The 15557-nt window shown below is 46.9% G+C and overlaps 1 protein-coding gene across 5 annotated transcripts in view; it reads left to right on the top strand.

The window, feature by feature from the left end:
* Positions 1-15557, top strand: part of CACNA1D (calcium voltage-gated channel subunit alpha1 D) — a gene marked incomplete at both ends in the record, with an annotated part of 454266 nt that overhangs the window by 416212 nt on the left and 22497 nt on the right. For all 5 annotated transcript variants that reach the window (XM_080715698.1, XM_080715696.1, XM_080715694.1 and 2 more), the window contains 7 exons: positions 363-454; positions 1514-1673; positions 2479-2606; positions 2743-2839; positions 5896-5998; positions 7223-7324; positions 12283-12413. In XM_080715698.1, coding sequence (XP_080571824.1) covers positions 363-454; positions 1514-1673; positions 2479-2606; positions 2743-2839; positions 5896-5998; positions 7223-7324; positions 12283-12413 — 813 coding nt within the window. The remainder of the gene's footprint in view (positions 1-362; positions 455-1513; positions 1674-2478; positions 2607-2742; positions 2840-5895; positions 5999-7222; positions 7325-12282; positions 12414-15557) is intronic.

The following is a 15557-nucleotide window of genomic DNA, read 5'->3' as shown; positions in this document are numbered from 1 at the left end:
GAAAAGGATTACTTGGCTCACCATTTTGGATGTCTAGTCTGTGGACGATTGGCCCCACAGTTTTGGGCATATGATGAGATAGCAGATCATGGCAGAAGTGCATGGTACAGAACTGCTTACCTCATGGCCAGGAAGCAGAAGTGAGGGAGGAAGGGCCAGGGTGTGCAGTCCCCTCTGAGGGCATGCCCCCGTGACTTGGGGGTCTCCTGCCAAGCCCCACCTCTTAACAACGCCACTCCTCCAACAGTGCCACTTGGGGACCACGCCTTCTGTAGGGTCTGGGGGGGTGGGGGGAGTATTCAAGATCCAGATCATAGCAGTGACAAAATCTGTTCTTTTTCCCTAATGACTTCTCCTCCTAGATGTTTGGGAAGGTTGCCATGAGAGATAACAACCAGATCAATAGGAACAACAACTTCCAGACGTTTCCCCAGGCGGTGTTGCTGCTCTTCAGGTGACTGGCTCTGTGGGCAGTGCTCAGGGCAGGAGTGACAGCATGTTATGTCTGCGCTGTGTGCCTTTCCCAGTCAGCACGGCAGCTTTTGCTTTTGTTTTATGTTCTTAAACAGAGGACTAGCACTTCATTCACAAAATTGTGCTGTATTGTTAAAACTGCTGGGGTCTTTTCAGATCATGGCTATCTTAAGGTTAGTTTATCCATTTGGGAGTTAGAAAGGCTACTTACATCACCAAATAATAATAATAATAATAATAATAATAATAATGATGATGATGATGATGATGATGATGATGAAGAAGAAGAAGAAGAAGAAGAAGAAGAAGAAGAAGAAGAAGAAGAAGAAGAAGAAGAAGGCGGCTACATGTAACTTATGTATGAAAGCCTATACCAAAACATAGGAGAACAGAAGCATCGGAGCCTTTTGCGTGGCCAATAGAGAATATTCTAAGATATACAGTCTTGGATTTTATGGAATTGTTTTAAACCCTAATTTACAAAGACAAACATGAGAAAGAGGAGGAGAGAATGGGGTAGGAATTGGGGAAGGGCTAATTGGGTGATGTGTGCCTGTATGGCTACACCATCTTGTACTCCATTAAGATGTACGACTAAAATGCACCAATAAAAAAAATCTTTAAAAATAGTACCTGATAGCGAGAGAACATTCTAGAAATTAGATAATAAGACATTTTCAAGTGGGTGGTTTCAACTCTTTGTTTTGAATAAAATTAACCAGGGGTCATTATTTAAAAATACAATATGAATGTCTGAGTAAGAGAAGACATAAAAAACATGTATTTGTACACAATAATTGGTGTGCTTGCATCTAATGATCGCTATAAATCAGTGAGCTTTGTATCAAGACCTCCAGGGACTGAGGTAAGTTGCATTTGAAAGCATGTAGCAATTTCAGATTGTCAATAATTCATATGATTTCTCCCAAATTACTTAGGTTTTGCTCTATGAATCTCTACCACTACCACCACACACATAGGACCACGCCTTAAATCCCTTCCTTCCCCACTAAGCCCTTTTTTCCCTTGATCTAAAAAGGTGTGCAACCGGGGAGGCCTGGCAGGAGATCATGCTGGCCTGCCTCCCAGGGAAGCTCTGCGACCCCGAGTCGGATTACAGCCCTGGAGAGGAATACACATGTGGAAGCAACTTTGCCATTGTCTACTTCATCAGCTTTTACATGCTCTGCGCGTTTCTGGTAATCAGATGCACTAGCTCCCCTTTTGCATGGACAGAGCTTGTGTAGCGTTTGCAGTTCACCCCGGTGACGTAGCCCTTTCAAGTCTCTGTGGTATAGTGGACGCACTTGAGGCCCCGCCTTGTGTAACGAGGAGAGCCACTGCGACCATGGTGGGGAGCAGGGCACTGCGTGCTCACTGACAGGCCAGGGGAAGCTACCAAGCATCCCAGCTCCTTAGGGCTGCTGGTTTCTTTCTAAAATTTCAAAGCCAGCCAGGCATGGTGGCGCACACTTGTAATCCAGTGCCTGGGAGGCTGGGACAAGAGGATTGCACAGGTTCGAGCCAGCCTCAGATACTGAGTGAGGCTCTCAGCAACTTAGTGAGACTCTGTTTCCAAATAAAGTATAAAATAGGTCTGGGAGTATAGCCCGGAGGTAGAAAAGCCCCTGGGTTCCACCCCCAGTACCACACACACACACACACACACACACACACACACACACACAGTTACTACACACAGCTCTAAGCAACTTAAGAGTATGAGTTATCTGGTGGCAGTGGACTTACTAGATTGTGGTGTGCTTCAGAGCACCAGCTCATAGACCCACCCCTCCCTCCAGGGACCATACCAGGCTGTCTAGGAAAGCCAGACACCAGCCCTTCTCTTAACCATCCTTCCAAGAGAAAGACTTCTTAGCCCCTCTCAGGGACTTGGAGATATGGGTTCAGTTATATCATGTCCGTGTGATGAGGGGCATGCAATAGAGTCTCACAACCCATCCCAGTCCACTCAGGTACCCTCCTTCTGGTTTCCTTTTTCAGATCATCAATCTGTTTGTGGCTGTCATCATGGACAATTTTGACTATCTGACCCGGGACTGGTCTATTCTGGGGCCTCACCATTTAGACGAATTCAAAAGAATATGGTCAGAATATGACCCTGAGGCAAAGTAGGTTGAAAAAGAGTCTATCTGGCTGTGTGGACCATTTTGGAATGCCTTCTGGGATTTTTGTGGGAGGTGGGTGGACTTATGAGCTCAGACCGGCTAGCACTCCCCTGGACCTCATGTTGTGCTTTGCTTCCAGGGGAAGGATAAAACACCTGGATGTGGTTACTCTGCTTCGACGCATCCAGCCTCCACTGGGCTTTGGGAAATTGTGCCCACACAGAGTTGCATGTAAGGTGAGCATCCTGTTCTCGGGTCTGACAACCTCGCCTGCTTTCTTACACAAGCATCCCTCACTTGGCCAGGCCTGGCGCCAGCTATGAGAGACACAGAGGTGGATACTCTATGGTTCCCATGTCTCCAGGCACCCTTAGAGAGCACTGTCAGGAATGATAGGAGGGGGAGTGGAATTCTGCAGTTTGACATTGGATGCATAGTGAGTAAGGAGACATTTGAGTCAAGTCCAGAGAAGACGTATTTGTCAGAGGCAAGAGGGGTGTTACAGAAAGGGAGAACAGAGTGCCCAGACAGAGGCAGGAGAAAGGAGGGTACAGTGGCCAGTGGCCAGTGGCCAGCTATTGGGTCACCATTTGGCTTGAACAAAAGGGGAAGTGGCAGGAAGCTGCAGGTAGAAGCTGAGCCTGGCTTTGAACAGCGTTCAGTCCACACTGAGTCCCATGAAGAGCAAGGAGAGAAACGAGAATTTCAAGTTCCATTTCAGGGAGTTGACAGTCCCAATTGGTATAGAGGAGCATACCAGAGGAGGGGCCCAGAAGAGCCAGAACGAGGCAGTGGGAATGGGGAAGAGAGGAAGTGGCCGCTGAAGATCTGCTGAGGGCGTGAGTGGGGAAGACCTCGCAGTCTGGGTGAGGAGGAGGAAGCAGGGCGGGAAAGCCTTCCATTGGGTGGCGGTAGACACAGCGAGGTATTACATCTGGCCGCTCTGCTGCGGAACTTTATGACCACCACTGGGGCATCTTTCCTGGCATGTCAGGCTGATCCTTCTCCAGAACTGATTCAAATTTTCCACCCCATTTCTGTCACCAGACCACATACTCTGAAAACTTGGTTGAGATTTGTCTTCCTACTCTAGAGCTCACAGGAAACGACATTGGAATCCTTTCTCTCAGAAACTGTCCAGGTCGCACAGCTGCTGGTCCTTGCTCCCCATGCATCTGAGGGCGCCAGGGTCAGGGCTTTGGGCACTCTCAGGGTTCTGGGCCATCACTAGCTGGAAACTGAGGTAAAAGAGAATAGCCTAAAATGTATTTCAGACTTTCAAAGAAATTCTCAGTCAACTCATGCTTCTTGCCCTCAAAGTCCAGAAAAAGCCACTGGTAAATTCTTAGGGTCCTTGCTTCCCCTCAGGCTGGACTCTGATGTAGATATGTAGCATAAGATATAGAAGTCAACTCCTGCTTTCTACAAATGACCCTGTTCGAATCCCTTTTTGCTTTCCAAGAACAGCGTGGGTCTTCGTGCACAGATGTTGCCTTGTTTGGATTTCCGCAGCCTTTTAATTAAAGGATCTAAGTGAGGCACAAAATGATTCTCTTTGCTCACTTGGGGACTTGTGAGAAAACGTGAGTGAAGGTCTAGGGTGTCCTGGCTCTCTGTGCTGACTCTGGAGAGAGGAAAGGTTGAAGGAATCTAGATGGAATTGGCCATACAAACACAAGATTCTGCCGGGCGTGGTGGCGCATGCTTGTAATCCCCGCGCTTGGGAGGCGGAGACAGGAGGATCGCACAGGTTCAGAGTCAGCCTCAGCTACTTAGTGAGGTTCCCAGCAACTTAGACCCTGTTTCTAAATAAAGTATAAAATAGGTCTGGGAGTATATCCCAAAGGTAGAAAAGCCCCTGGGTTCCACCCCCAGTAACACACACACACACAGATCCTAGTCCTTGAGTAGAGAGGGGAAACAGGTAAAATGCCCTTGGCTTCATTCGTAACATCATAAAAATGGGGGAGGGGAGAAAAATAAATATTTTGGTTAGCCAAAAATATAAAATTTAAAAATACTAACAATGTTACCACTCTGTGTGCCAGGCACAAAATCTTTGTGTCCTTGGTCTCTCAATTCTGTGAGGTCCATCAGTGTGGACACGTCATCTGCACTTAGATGAGGTAGTCGGGGCTCAGGAAGGTGTCCCTCAGCCAAGTCCCCTCCAACTCTCCTTGCTGTTAGTGTTAGAGGGACCTAAGAGCTGAGAAGAAAGGAATGTGGCTCCTGCTCTGAAAGACCAAAGCTCTGGAGACGCCATGGAGACTTCTACAAAATATTCTATGGCAGTCTCACCAGGGAAGCTTCCTGGAAGGATACTCCCAGGCTGGGATTAGTAGTGGACTTTCTTGGCTGAGAACCTAAGTCCCAGGCACAGTTGGGTACCTGTTATATCATTTAATCCTGATCATATCTGGAGTAGAGGCCTCACCCCCAAGGCACAGGAGAGCTAGTAATGAGATAGGAAGATGAATGTTTAAACAGTGAGGTGGAATTGTTTAACAAACAAAGCACCCAAGTGCCAGCATTTACATTTTGTGACTACAACTTAGACCTTTGTCATCCCATATGTCCCGCAGATGATGGGTTATATTAGGATTCTCCAGAGAAATAGGACTAAAAGTATGAATATGAACATGGACTTAAATATGTGTGTATGTATATATTTATGTCCAAAGTATATGTGTGTATATATGTATGTAAATGTGCATATAGAGAGAGGAAGATGCACATGTGTATGTGTACATATATGAAGAGATTTATTATGAGGAATGGGCACCCATGATTATGGAGACTGTGAAGTCTCATAGCCTGTCATGAAGAAGCTAGAGACCAGGAGAGCTGGTGGTGTCAGTCTCAGGCTGAGAGCAGGGAAGGCCAGTGCCCCAGCCCAGGCAGGCAAGCACAGACAAGGTGAAGAAGTTGGCTCTTCTTCACCTCTTTGTTCTGTTTAGGCCCTCCTCGACTGCATGATGGCCGCCCGCATTGCGTGGACAAGCTGCTCTGCTCAGTCCACCAACTCAAATGCTCATCTCTAGCAGAACCCCCTCATAGGTACACTAGAAATGAGGTCTAGCCAAATGTCTGGGCATCTCATAGGTCAGTCAAGTTGGCATAAAAAACTTTCTGAGGGGTACGTCAGAAAGTCACTCCCCAATGGCTGCTGAGTTAAATTGAGGGTTAACTAGCTAGAAGAGGTATGAGAAATAAGCAGAATCAAAATTTAAAAAGGATGCAGCTATTGCCCAGTGTTTGCATTTGCCTAAGGAACTTTTCTTTCTGCTTACAGAGATTAGTGGCCATGAATATGCCTCTCAACAGTGATGGGACAGTCATGTTTAATGCAACCTTATTTGCACTGGTCCGAACAGCTCTCAAGATCAAGACTGAAGGTGAGTGTGCCTGAGAGGCAGGGCAGGTGGTGAAAGGAGTCGCTGCTGTGGTTCTCCCATCTGGACTTTGGGCGCAGAGGAGACTTGGGCAAGGAGTGCTAAGTGCAGTAGGAATATCTATGTGTGCCTAGCAGCAGGCCATTTTTTTCTCCCTCAGTCCTTCTGTTCTTCCTTTATGTGTTGCTTTGTTCCAGAAGTTAACTGAATTAACTCTTCCCACTGATTACCACATAGTAGGAGAAATAGACAAAGTATGGAGCAGAGACAGCCTTTGCAGATGGATGCACTCCAGGTGTGCCCCACTAGTGCATGACCTGTGATGAGGCATTTGGTATTCTGAACTGTAGCTTCTTTCTCATAAAAAGGAACTAAATATCTTATGCTAGAGAAATTCCCGAGGAGGACAGTTCTCATAGTCAGCACTTGGGAGCCACTACTAGGATCAGCTTCTCCCCGGCTGGGCTCTCAGGCTGAGCTCTGCTCAAACCTGGTAACGCAGGCCCTGGGATTGGCTCAGTGGCCACATCAGAGGTGGAAGGGAAATCACATTGCAGCAAGAGATGGGGAAGCCCAGAACTAGAGGGGCGCTTGGTGGAGGATAGTTGGAAGAAGCAGCCAGGGGCATGTGCTGTCAGAAGACAGCTGACTTTTCACAACCCCAGAGCTCTGTTCAGAAAGCTACCCGCTTCCAGCTGAATGTGTGCCTCCTGTGGCTCACTTGATGGTCCCTGGTCACAGGCCAGCGTCTTTAAGGTTCCAGAAGACAGGATAGCCTTACCTGCTGCCATGTTAGGTGAGAAGATAGACCATCAGCTGACTGAGAGGAAAGACCAAGGTCCCGTGGCATGGATGAGTACTGTAGTAGGACTGAGAGAAGGCTTTCTTCTCTCGGCAGCTTCCCAGCGGGGCCCTGGAAAGATGGAGGTAGCACAGGATGAGGACAGCCCAGCAGGCGCAGGCAGGGAGGAAGTCCCCCTGTGGGGGCAGGGGTGGGATGAACTTGAATAGGTCTTGAACTAGGGAGCAATCCCATACTAGAAGGACTTCCCTTTCTGTGGGCTTGATGGCTGTTCTGGATCTAGGAAGAGTGTTTGACTCTGCCCGGGAGCCCCAGCAGAGGCAGTGTGTTATCCAGGCCAGACCTGGGACAGGACAGTGAAAGGGGAGCTGGAGAATATGAGGAACAGAAACACGGCTTTTTTCTCCCTTTCGCTCTGGATTTAGGGAACCTGGAACAAGCTAATGAAGAACTTCGAGCTGTGATAAAGAAAATCTGGAAGAAAACCAGCATGAAACTTCTCGACCAAGTTGTCCCTCCAGCTGGTGGTCAGTGTAATTTATTTCCTAAGTAATTTTGGCTTTAGTGATAGCATCTCCAGGAAGCCCAGAGAGTGTTTGCAGAATGCTTCATGTATCAGGACATTAGGCCAACAGCTAAGGGAGGCCTTTGGTCACTCCCTGTGATTATCTGGGGCAATATTAAGATCATTCAGCAAAAGAAGCTTCAGTGGGAGGAAACCAAGACTCACGTGCCTAGAGCAAGGAGTTGCTTGTTGGTGGAGGAATCCGTGTAGTGAATAAGATTGCTGTTGCAAAACAAAAAGCCTATGAGCCTATATTTTTTGTCAAAAAAGAAATATTCAAACTTTCAGTTATCATTCAACATTTTGTTGAAAACTTCTCATGAAAAATAAGTAGTTTTTAGGAAATGGTAATTTTGAAATGTTCTTATCAATACTGAATTTACCATAATATAACTACCAAGAGTGTGCTTTTAATGAGGTAGAATTTATCCCTGCAAAAGCAGATTAAGAATAAAGAAAAAAATTAGAATACAAATAGAACTAACAAGCATGCTTATTTTCCTTTTGTTATTTATTACAAATTAACTGACTAAACTTTTTTGAATTTATATATAACATCTCTATATATTATATGTGTATATATAATATATGTGTATATATATGTATATGTATATACATATATATACACACTGTTTTTCCATTTTCATTTAAATATACACGGACTTTAAAGTCGAGGTGGATGTTTTGTTTCGAGTTTTAAAGGTGCAGGATGTTTATGCAGTGCTACCGGGTCAGTATTTTAGCCACCCCTGGCCTTAACACACAATAAGCATCTGGTGGGTTTTGTTACCAGCAGAACTTTTACAGTGTCACTGCCCTGCAGCATTCAGGGCTGGTGGGGATCGGGTCTGGCAGCTGACCGGACCCAAGCCAGGCCAGGGCCAAGACTGCGCCGTCCGAGGAAGTGGCGGCCCGTGGCTTGTGGGAGACAGAAAGACAGCATGCTGGCCAGCCCTGCTCCTCAGCCTGAAGCTGGAGGCAAGGCGAGCTTTTGTTACTGAAGGGAGTCACACACAGCTGGCACAGACACCAGCTCAAAGCTGGGAAAGATGGGCCAGAAAGAAGCGATCGGAGGAAGCAGAGCTCCAAGCAGGAGGGTGTGGCTCCCAGGGGAATGCGTCCTGCACTTTTAAAACTCCTCTTTGGTTTTTGTTCTTTTCCTTTCAGCTGCACATCCAAGTGCTCGCATGGCTCAGATGAACTGCTCTTTTAAATTGTTGTAACAATGTGCTTAAGCTTTCTCTGCAGCCTCCATTCCTTTCAACTGTCAGTCTTTCAGAATATTCTGAAGCAATTCTGTTTTAGGGTGGTGGCATGGAATCAGAGTTATCTCTTGCCAACTGTATTCCCCTACAATGTTTCTTGAAAAACAGATGCATGCTTCAGAACAGCAGGCGTGTCTGTCTATGTACACCTCCCCCAAGTGAGCCCAAAGACCCCACTCCTGCCTGGCTCCACGTCACATCTCTTGAATTGCCACCTTCATTATGACCAGTCCAGCTTCCACATCAGCACCCATCCTCATGAAACTCACTTGGAGAGTGCCACTCTGAAACGTCATTTCTTTCCATTGTACCAGAAAAAAAAGTACAGAATTTGGCTCAGTGTCTAAGCTCCCTTGCTTTTAAAAGCTGGTCAACTTTTAGCTCTACTAAACTTTTTATAGAGGCTAAATATTCTTCCCTTTTCTTGGTCTAATAGCTGAGCCTGACTTTTTTCTTCTTTTTTGCTCTATTTCTTTATATGGATTGTGTTTAGTATGACAGATGTTAATCTGTCCCACAATGGCAGAAAGAGGTTGTGAAGGAGGAATTATGGTCTTAAAAGGAGACAGAATGTTCCAAAAATCCCATGCAGTGTTTATAAGCCTAGTGTGGCCCTTAACCAGGTTGAATCTTGTGTAAGCACTGTTGCCATGGAAGAACACCAAAAGGCAGGGACCTTTAGGCACCAGTGGACAGATCTGCGTATGGTTTTAGGATCTGTATTTGTCATCTGTCTCTTCCTATTTCTTCTTTTATCTTCCAGTGACCAGTGGTTCCAAACCTTTCCCTCATCCTGGAACACTGGGAAATGATCATGTTGGTACATCTCTCTGGGCAAACAGATGGGGAGCTCCAAAGGCTGAGATCAGTGCCCTACATGTAACCTGGCAGAGGCGGGATGAACAAGGCCAGCCACTGACCTGGGTGCCTGAGACCTGAGATGTGGCGTGTCAGGGCCCATCCTGGCCCCGGTGACAGAGCAGAGTAGGATGCTTGTCTTTGGAGGCTTTGCTGGTAGGGATGCGATGTGAGGCATCACTGGTCATCATGGTGAAAAAGTGGCAACAGAAATGAGCCACAGAGTATGTGTTGGGATCTTCCTGGTAACCAGTGCTGAGCTGGGAGTCTTGGCTCAGGTCTCCAACTGAACTCTTCAGTCTCATCTGTCATCCGTGGACTGTCTACATTTCTCTTTAGAAGCTTCCTCTTCTCCCCAAAGACTCTCCTGCCTTTGGGCTTTCATTTCTTGAGCTGGGTCTTTGGTTCCTTGGCCCCAAAGAGAGGACACTGAGTTGACACACACACATACACACACACACTTTCTGCCTGCCTCTCTCTCTCTCTCTCTCTCTCTCTCTCTCTCTCTCTCTCTCTCTCTCTCTCTCTCTCTCTCTCTTTCTTTCTCTGGTCCTAAGCCCAGACAGTATCACTGTATCCATTCCTTTTCTTCCTTCCTTTTCTGTCCTGAAAAGGAGGGCTAGAGCTTTGGCTTTTCCTTGTCTTGAAGAGCATTTCTTTGGGCCAAAATTCCTAATTATCTCAGCATCTCAGTGGAAACTATCAAGTGGCCCTTGAATCCTGCCCTGCAGAGCCTGGATGGGCCTGCCACTGCTCTGGATGCTGAAGGGAGATGAGGGTTAGGCCTGCATTTGCTGGAAGAATCCTGGTGTGGACTAAAGTGGTCTTGTGCAGGAAGAGCTAGTGTTTTCTCTGGATGTCCCTGGAGAAGACTTGGAACCCTGTAGCACAGAGGAGAGTCTCTCTGGGTGCAACAGCCAGCCCACTTCTGTGGGCATTCCAGGGAAGGGATAGGCTTATAGTGTGAGAGAGGCAACTCCAAAGAAGCAGTGGCCACTGTGACCAGAACGGGGCTGTCTGTAGGGAGGTAGCATGAAGGATCAGAGGGCCCTGGGCTCCACAATAGCACTGCCCTAGGTTCAGATCCTGGCTTGACTGACCTAGGTGAATCATTTACCCCATTTCCATTGGGTAGAGGGAGTAGTGAGCAGATCCACAGCATCAGAATTTTTGTGAAGAGGGCATGAGACCCATGTGGAACTTTCCTGATAATGAGTGTAGCTCCCAGAGGTGCCCAGTCCCAGGGACTTGCTGGAACTGATGTCCAAAACATACCCTGGGCCAAACGAGAAGAGGCTGGTGAGCAGATAAAGAGGGGAACTCTCCAGACCCAAATGGGCTGTGCCTGCTTCTTGCCTAGGACAGCACAGCAGTTTAGAGGGACCTGAGATAGATTAAGGCCACATTTGCACGTGCAGTGCAGAGCCTCAGGTTCATATTGTTGGCCTCTCCACCACTCTAGGACTTGCCTGGCTTAAGTCTAGGAAGAAAATAACACTTCTCAAGGCCAGACCACCCCAAGACAGCCTGCTCACAAGCTAACACTGAGCAGCTTCTGACAGGGAGCGCTGGAGAGGCCACCCAAAGCGGCCCTGAATTCTCTAGATGGGGATGAAAATCTGGCAGCACCTCCCATGTGGGCACTAGACAGAGCCCACCAAGGATGGATCAATGAATGTGGTAGGCCTCAGTGACCCCAACCTGTCATGCTCTTGGGTCATCTTCAGTGGACCTGTTGGCAGGTTGTAAAATGAAACCTCACCATTCCTTTAATAGACCGATTTCCTCTTACAGACGAGAACTCAAGCTCAGGCAGGTTGAGTCCCTTACCTCCGATCAGCATGCAACTCTTGGACAGCCTGGCTCAAAGCCTGAGCATTGCAGCTCTTTCTTCCTCCAGCCTCTTCAGGCTGTGCTCAGTGGTCCCCAACCCATGTGGCCCCGCCTGGGAGGAGTTCCTAAGAATGCCTGCAGCTTTGCACCCAGAAGGACTCAGTACCCTGCAGATCTGGTGGCAGGCACCCCGGGAGACCTGAGGACAGAATGACATGTCCAAGGTGGTTTACATGAGATAGCCAGAGCCTCTTTTGTGCCTCATACATCACTTTTAAAGCTGTCAGTAGACTTCCAATTTCTTTGATGACACATGTTGGAGATTGTTCCAAACAAAGCAGAAATAAGCCCAGCTCAACTCTGAGGTTAGTTGGAGTCTTGATGGAAGTGCAGAAAACCAGCAGTTGTTAACTGCACAGCAGGAAATGGTCGACCAGCTCATTGTCAGAGAATGAGGGAGCATGTGAACATCCGGATCTGCAGTCACTTTTCTGAACCTTCCTCTTCTTCCATGTCTATATGTCGCCTTTCTAGATCTCTGTCTTGAGGCATAGGAATTTGGATGGTTAATTGCAGTCGCTGTTTATGGTGATTACACATGCAAATCCCTATGCATAGGGCTGAAAACATAGCCCCTGAAGCCTTTTTGTTTTGTAATTTTTATTTTAAGTAAATAACCAAGATGACATTTCACAGTGTTACTAATATGCTGCGCTTTTAAATTCATTACGAGTATATTACTTTCTGCAAGTTTGAGTATCACTTCATTTAACTGCTCTGATTTGAGCCTTAACTGCTTTGCCAAGCCTTGCTTTTTGCTAGATTGAGCATCCCATGTTGTAGGTTAAGAGCTCGGTGCCTTCTGCACCACCCTGCCCCCCCCTCCCCCAGCCAGAAGCAAGTGTTTAGGCTCTTGGTCCAAATGTGCTGATTCGGGAGAGCTATGTCTGGTCTCTCCGTTTAGATGATGAGGTAACCGTGGGGAAGTTCTATGCCACTTTCCTGATACAGGACTACTTTAGGAAATTCAAGAAACGGAAAGAACAAGGACTGGTGGGAAAGTACCCTGCGAAGAACACCACAATTGCCCTACAGGTGAATTGTCCTCTTGTTTTGTTTTCTCTCTGTACTAACAATGTTACAAGCTTATTTGAAATACCAGAGAGCTGCCTGTTCATGGTTGAGCAGTACCACAAGGAGTTTGCTTAAACTGAGATACTGCACACTCCCCAAATGTGGACTGGCCATTCATTTCTGGGCCACAAGGTAAGTGCTTCCTCCCCTTGCCTCTCCGTCAGCTGGCCTGTGTACAGGGCTCCAGGATGGTGGTGGCAAGAGATGAGCAAGTGTTGCCCTCACCCCTGGTCCCCGCCTTGTCCAAGGGCAGCGTCCTCCAAGCAGGCCCCTTTCCTCACAGCCCCAGCTCAGGGTCCAGCTGCCTAGGGAACAGCTTTCCATCTGAACGCAAGTGCTTTGTTTTGTTTCTGTTTGTTTCTTACCCCATTGCTTGTTGGTTTTGGTCCATTTCAGTAACATCCATCATTTCCGTGTGTGTGTGTGTGTGTGTGTGTGTGTGTGTGTGTGTGTCTGCATGTGCGCGTATACGCGTCTATGTATGCAAATTTATGGTGTATGGTGTGTCTGTCCCTTTGTGTGCTGTTTCCAAATGGCCATTAGGCTTGCTGTGCAGGTGCTGTCCTGAAACAACCAGGCGAGCCCCTGGTCCTTCTGTCCTCCTCCAACCCAGGCCCTGCCACAGGCCCTAGAAGCATGTGTGTGGCTTAGAGGAACCTCTGCCCTAACCAGGGCCACAATCCGAGTAAGCCTAAAGCTTGGTGGAAAGCTGGTGTCTGGAGGCGAAAGGAGTCGCTGTGGAGATTTGCAGGAACTGGGACTGAGAAGGTGGCATGTGGCCAGTGTTGGAGAGCACAGGGCAAAGAGGGATGGGGAGAGATGCTGAGAACAGGGAAACGGAGCTACAGAGGTCAGCAAGCTGTCAGAAACGGAGCCTGGTCTTCTCTGCTACCTGAAGTGCTTTAAATCCTTTGTGAATAAGATAAAGAAAAATTTCCTTTTTTCTCCTTAAGTTTACACCAGAATTACATTTATGTCCCTGTAGTCACATATCTCAAATGTGACCTTGGAAGTGTGGATAAGGTTCAACCTGGAATGTTTATTTCCAGGAAAACATGTCCAACATTGCTCTGTGCTCAAAGTGACGGTAAATATCAAAGTGAAGGCTTGTATGTGATCTTGCTGTGAGAGAGAATATGCATACAAATGATGCTAAGTGAGGAGTGTGGGTGCATGTGTACATGGGGGATTCGTGGATGACTTTGCGTGACAGTGATCTGTTGATTGGTGGTGAGATCTGTTCTGCCCAGACAGCTATATGGGCTAGGAGAAGAGGCATACTGGTGGGGCAGGTGCAAACTGAATTCTCAGGACAACCTCTGGTTTGTCTCTCCTGATCACATATTCTTTTGGTAGCTCAGCAAGTCACAGGCTCAAGTCACAGAGTTCATTGCCATCTCAGGTCATAGGATTTGACTTACGCTCTTTCTCCTCCTGCACATCTCTTTTGCAAAGATGGCAGCCTTTCTCCTGGACTTCAGTTCACAACTAGCCTTAAACAAGGCAAACTGAAAGATGTGTTTGATGATTTTAACAGGTCTTTGGTTCATACATACTTGGCAACATGACCAAACTAGCCACCAGCAGAGGAAGAGCCTGAAGGTTCCTCCCTCAGGTAGCCCTTGCCCATGAAGAGGCTAGCCATACTTCAGAGATCTGTGGGTGCCCTCTGATTAGAAGGAACTGCTGTCTGTTCTAGGAACCTAGTTGGTGGGGTTAGAACTTGACTTTCTAGAAGGAGAGAATATCTTTCATTGATGGCTTATGTCGGAGTTTATGGTAATGAACTTAGTACTGTGTTATGAGCATACATGATGACCATTTGGATACAAGGTTGTTTCTACCTTTTCTGGACCCTAAGACTTCCTATTAGATGGCTTCAGTGCTTGTTCTGGTGGCTGGATATAGTGCATAAACATGCATAACATATATAAACAACACATGGCCAAGAAATCACCACAATCATATATGGGGTGCTAGTGCTACATCAACAGGTCATGAGTTAAAGACTGTTGCACTGTGTTAAGATTGATGTTGAGGGTTTTTTTTAAATCTCCTAAATGCTTTCCATCTTATTTATAGAAAGAGTTTCATTTCCTTGGTGAAATTCAAATATTCCTAGTTAAATGATACCAACACATTTTCACATGTTTCCATTGGGAGTTTAGGCAAAGTCTATCATTTATGTTGAGTACATAGCCTGAAAAATTAAATCGTGTTCATAATCTTGACAGATACATTCTGAAAATGCATTTGATTCTGTAACAAGCATTAAAAATAGAAATTTTCAGTCGGGAGTGGTGGCACACACTTGTAATCCTGGTATTTGGGAGGCTGAGACAGGAGGTTTTCAGGTTTACAACCAGCCTTAGCAACTTAGTGAGGCCCTCTGCAACTAATTAAGACCTTGTTTCCAAATAAAAGAATAAAACAGGGTTGGTGGTGTAGCTTGGAGGTAGAATGTCCCTGGATCAATCCCCAGTATCACAAAAAATAGAAATTTTTGTTCCCTTAGAAGATAATTCTAATTATTAGAACTTATTAATTCTAATTATTATTTTTGGCTATAGAAATAACTCTGCTATAGAAATGACTCTAAAATATGAATTGTTACTCCATGTTTAATTAGCACAAGAAGACCACCCTCTGTGTAGGGAGTGTCACGATGACATGGCAGTTAGGGATGTGGAGTCAGCTGCGGCACGAGGACACCCCCGGGCTTGGCAGGGCCTGTTGAGAAAGGGCAACTTGCCCTTTCCATGACAGAGCATCACCTGGCTCACAGGCTGATTGCTAGTGGGAGCAGAGTATGACGTCGAGTGTGAGCAGACGTGAAGACGTAGGCGTGCGTGCTTGTGCTGCGGAGCGTGCGGTCTGGCTGAACAGCTTTTTCAGAACTGGCCCCTGTTCTCTGCACCTCCATCCCGCCAAAGGGCTCCCAAGGGCACACCGATGTGCTGTGGGTTTGAACCCCATGGGGTCCATCTGATCTCCCTGTGTTCAGACCAACTGCAGCGTCACCTTCTCCCCCGAGGGGAAAGGTTTGAGGTGCTTCTGCCTCCGGGAGGAGCTGCATCCCATGTTCTCTGGCCTCTGTGGTCTGAG

The sequence above is a fragment of the Muscardinus avellanarius genome (genome assembly GCF_963383645.1).
Source record: "Muscardinus avellanarius genome assembly, chromosome: 18".
Taxonomy (NCBI): Eukaryota; Metazoa; Chordata; class Mammalia; order Rodentia; family Gliridae; genus Muscardinus; species Muscardinus avellanarius.
This window is presented reverse-complemented; position numbering and strand designations above follow the sequence as displayed.